Source organism: Pinus tabuliformis, chromosome 8 (genome assembly GCF_031772625.1).
Source record: "Pinus tabuliformis cultivar Carrire ecotype Pingquan chromosome 8, CPIR1, whole genome shotgun sequence".
Classification (NCBI taxonomy): Eukaryota; Viridiplantae; Streptophyta; class Pinopsida; order Pinales; family Pinaceae; genus Pinus; species Pinus tabuliformis.
Genome location: NC_142294.1, coordinates 1,696,234,315 through 1,696,237,940, shown reverse-complemented (window position 1 = coordinate 1,696,237,940; position 3,626 = coordinate 1,696,234,315). Strand labels below are relative to the sequence as shown.

The 3,626-nt window shown below is 46.6% G+C and overlaps 1 protein-coding gene across 1 annotated transcript; it reads right to left on the bottom strand.

Moving 5' to 3' along the window:
• Positions 1 to 1,710: 1,710 nt before the first annotated feature.
• LOC149242784 (uncharacterized) lies at positions 1,711 to 2,490 on the bottom strand. Its single transcript, XM_089371010.1, has one exon. It carries the CDS (start codon positions 2,488 to 2,490, stop codon positions 1,711 to 1,713), a length of 780 nt encoding a protein of 259 aa, XP_089227136.1.
• Positions 2,491 to 3,626: the final 1,136 nt, after the last annotated feature.

Sequence of the window (3,626 nt, the reverse complement as noted above, 5' to 3'; positions counted from 1 at the left end):
CCAGTCAGGGGGCAGATTTAACTGCGCAGCTGTTTTCCATGCTTGAGTGAATATGGATGAGTTCTCCTGATCCGCTATGTGAGCTATTACTCTAGTATTCTGTTGTTCGAGTATCCGAATAAGCTCTTGTGGGAGATAACACCTCCCTCCACCTCCTGTCCATGGATCCATTCCGATGCGTGCCCTGGATCCATCATTTATTCTCCATGTTAGATGGTTGCGGATGAGGGGGAGCGAGTGCAACAGAGCTTTCCATATTGTTGATATACCTGTTCTGTTCCAGTCAGGTAATCAGATCCAATCCATGAGTTGTAAGGGCCATATGTATTTGTGGTATGAGATAGATGTCCAGAGATTTTGCTTTGTAAGCAAAGTCCATCCCATTTTCACAGCCAGAGCATGTGCAAAGTGTGCAAGATCCTTAAGGCCCCAACCTCCCCACTTCTTTGGCAGAGTAATGTTATCCCAGCTGATCCAAGCAAAAACTCTTTTGTCCTGTCTCCCATTCCAGAGGTATCTACAACATAATTGCCTTAGGTGAGCAAGAATACCTCTAGGTATTCAAGCTAAAGCCATCCAGAATACAGGCGTGGCCTCCAAAAGTGATTTAATGAGAACTAACCTCACTACTCTTGATAGAAAACGTTGGCTCCAGTGCGAGATCCAATTCTCTAATTTTGTGATCCGCCATGTCCAATCCACAATCTTGTGACCCGTCGGCTTGATCCAATAGCCCAAATATTTGAACCCCTGATCCAAGAGATGAGGATTATAAGGGAAATGCTGCGAGGCAAGTTTGGATTCTTGAGCTGAAGTGTAAGCCTGGGAGATAGTCGATTTTGTGTGGTTATCCATCATGTCGGTTGTCCTGTAGAATGAGGCGAGAATCTTATCAAAAGTGGTTGTGTCCCGAACACTCCCATCCAAAAATATGATGACATCATCTACAAATAGGAGGTGTGTTAAATAACATTGATCAGTGATCTTCAATCCTGATAATCTGTCGTTATGTTTTTCATGATAGATGAGTCTGCTCAGCCCTTCCATAACAAGTAGGAAAAGGAGCGGGGAAAGAGGGCATCCCTGCCTGAGACCCCTTTCAGCATGGAAAAAAGGGGAGGCGGATCCATTAATGAGCAGACTATATGAGGGGGTTGAAATGCAGGCCATTATCCAATTTGTAAAAGGGAGAGGAAAGCCCAGATGGATGAGCAGCATTTTGATGTAAGTCTAGTCCACCCGATCAAAAGCCTTGGCTAAGTCAATTTTGAGGATGATACCTTTGAGACGGTGGGCACGGATAGAGTGAATGGCCTCTTGAGCAGTGCCAATCGCTTCATGTATCTAGCAGTCTTCAAGAAAAGCAAATTGCTCAGGGAGGATGTGCTGAGAAAGGATAGGTCTGATACGATTGGCAATGATTTTCGAAATAATCTTATAGAGGCAATTGCAAAGGGAGATGGGACGGAAGTCATCAAAAGAGCCAGGGGAATCATTCTTAGGAATGAGGGCTATGAAGGTGGAATTGATAGCATTGAACATCCTCCCGGTTGAACGGCATTCCTCGACAACCAGAAGAAGATCCGAGGCCAATAAATCAAAGAAAGCCAAATAGAATTCAATAGTCCACCCATCAGGTCCCAGGCTTTTGTCCTTCTTGAACCACTTCAGAACCCCCTCCAGTTCCTCCAAAGTAACCGGCGAGGTTAATTAATTTTCTTCTTCTTCACCTACAAAACGGGGGAAGAGTCTAGCCACATTAATGATATCTGCGAGGTTGGCTTCATGGGGTGCTTTGAACAGACTCCGAAAATGAGATGTGCCCAGTCTGGAGAGTTTTTGGAAGTTGTCTGCCAGATCTCCATTGGGAAGGGGTAGCTTCCAGATCGTATTAGTAACCTTTCTTCCTTTGGCATAATTCCGGAAAATTTTGGTATTGTCATCTCCTGCCTTCAACCATATGGACCTACTCTTCAGTCTCCATGCTTCCTCCCTTTCCTTAAGAATCTTGTCTTTCTGCAGCTCAAGCTCGATCAATTTGTTCTTTTCTTCAGCTGAGGTAAAGCCAAGATTCCTGTCATCCATCAGTGTTTCCATCTCTGCTTCTATATCCAGAATCTTTCGATCATCTTTGGCCTTCTTCTCTTTGGCCCAAGCCATGGTTATTTGTTTAAGCTGAGAGAGATTATGGCAGAAACCCTCTGCTGCCGATCTGTGATTCGATATAGGGTGGGACACCCAGTAGTCCTTGATCAGCTTAGAATACTCTTCGTCTTGAAGCCAGACATGATTGAATTTAAAGGGAGCCCTTGGCTTGACTTCAGGTCCCAAAATTTCCAAATAGATAGGGGAATGGTCGGATTTACCCCCTGCCCCTACCCATTGTCTGTATCTGGACAGTCTCTGGAGAAGAGGGATTTTGATCATGAATCTGTCAAGTCTCCTGGCCAGAGCAGCATCCCCTATTCTCCGGTTCCTCCAAGTAGGCATCGTCTTGTTCATGGGGATATCAGCCAAATGATGATGCTCCAGAATGTCTTTAAAGAAATTGACAAGGGGTCAATCTGTGCATGTGATCCCCAGGATTCCCCAAATCCCATAGAGAAATTAAGATCACCCCCAATGATAAGCTGATCTATAGATGTCAAGCTTGATCCAAGAAAATTCTGCTAGAATTCCTCTCTCCTCTGGCATGGGCCGTATACATTGATAATCCTCAAGGTCTCCCCTAGCTCGGCTGAGAAGAGATCCATGCCTATGTATCCCACACCCCCCCAAGTGGCAGATACATTTATTGTCCGAGGATTGTAACCGATGGCTAAACCTCCAGCCCGACCAATGGCATCCAGTGCATGGTGATGCCATCCAGGTCGCAGGCCAGCAAGGGTATGCTCAATGGCTTCAGCATTGCCCAAAGTCTCTTGCAGCATAAGGATATCAATTGGTTCATTTTCAAACAACCTCTGCATGGCTAGTTTCTTGGAGGTACTAGCCAGACCTCTGTAGTTAAAGGATAGGCACTTCATGGGGGAACCCCTTCTGGGGTTTTCAGTGCTCTAAGGACCCCTTCCATGGTAGATTGCTTGCCTGATACTACCTCAGCTCCAGCTTTCTGAATAGCTTTGGTTAGGTTAGATTTGCGACCCCGGGATGAAAGAGCAAGGGGTCCAGGGTAGACCACCCCCAGCCCAGAATGTGAGTCAGAGCCAGATAAGGGCCTTGACCGCAGGTTGTAAGAGTGTGACAACATCTGGCAGGATGAGGCCACAACCTCAGGAAGAGTAGAGGAATGGACCGTAGGAGAGGATGGTGCATTGATGGGAGGGGGGGGGGGGGGAATTGCACAAGTAACTAGTGATACAAATACATCCGAAGGTGCATCAACGGAAAGTGATAATGAAGGTGAAATCAAAGGGGGGGAAGTAGATGTACCCGATTTCTGCACCACCTCTGCAGCTGCTGCGGCCCTAGTGTGGGTCAGTGGGGGCGAAGGCACCCTGATTACTTCTACTGCCTCCTTCATCGATCCACCCACGTTGAGATTCTTAGGAGCTGGTGTACCCATTCGTGATGCCAAACCTGGGGCTTGTGATACCGGCACTGGAGCACTTCCTTTTAGAGCTGAA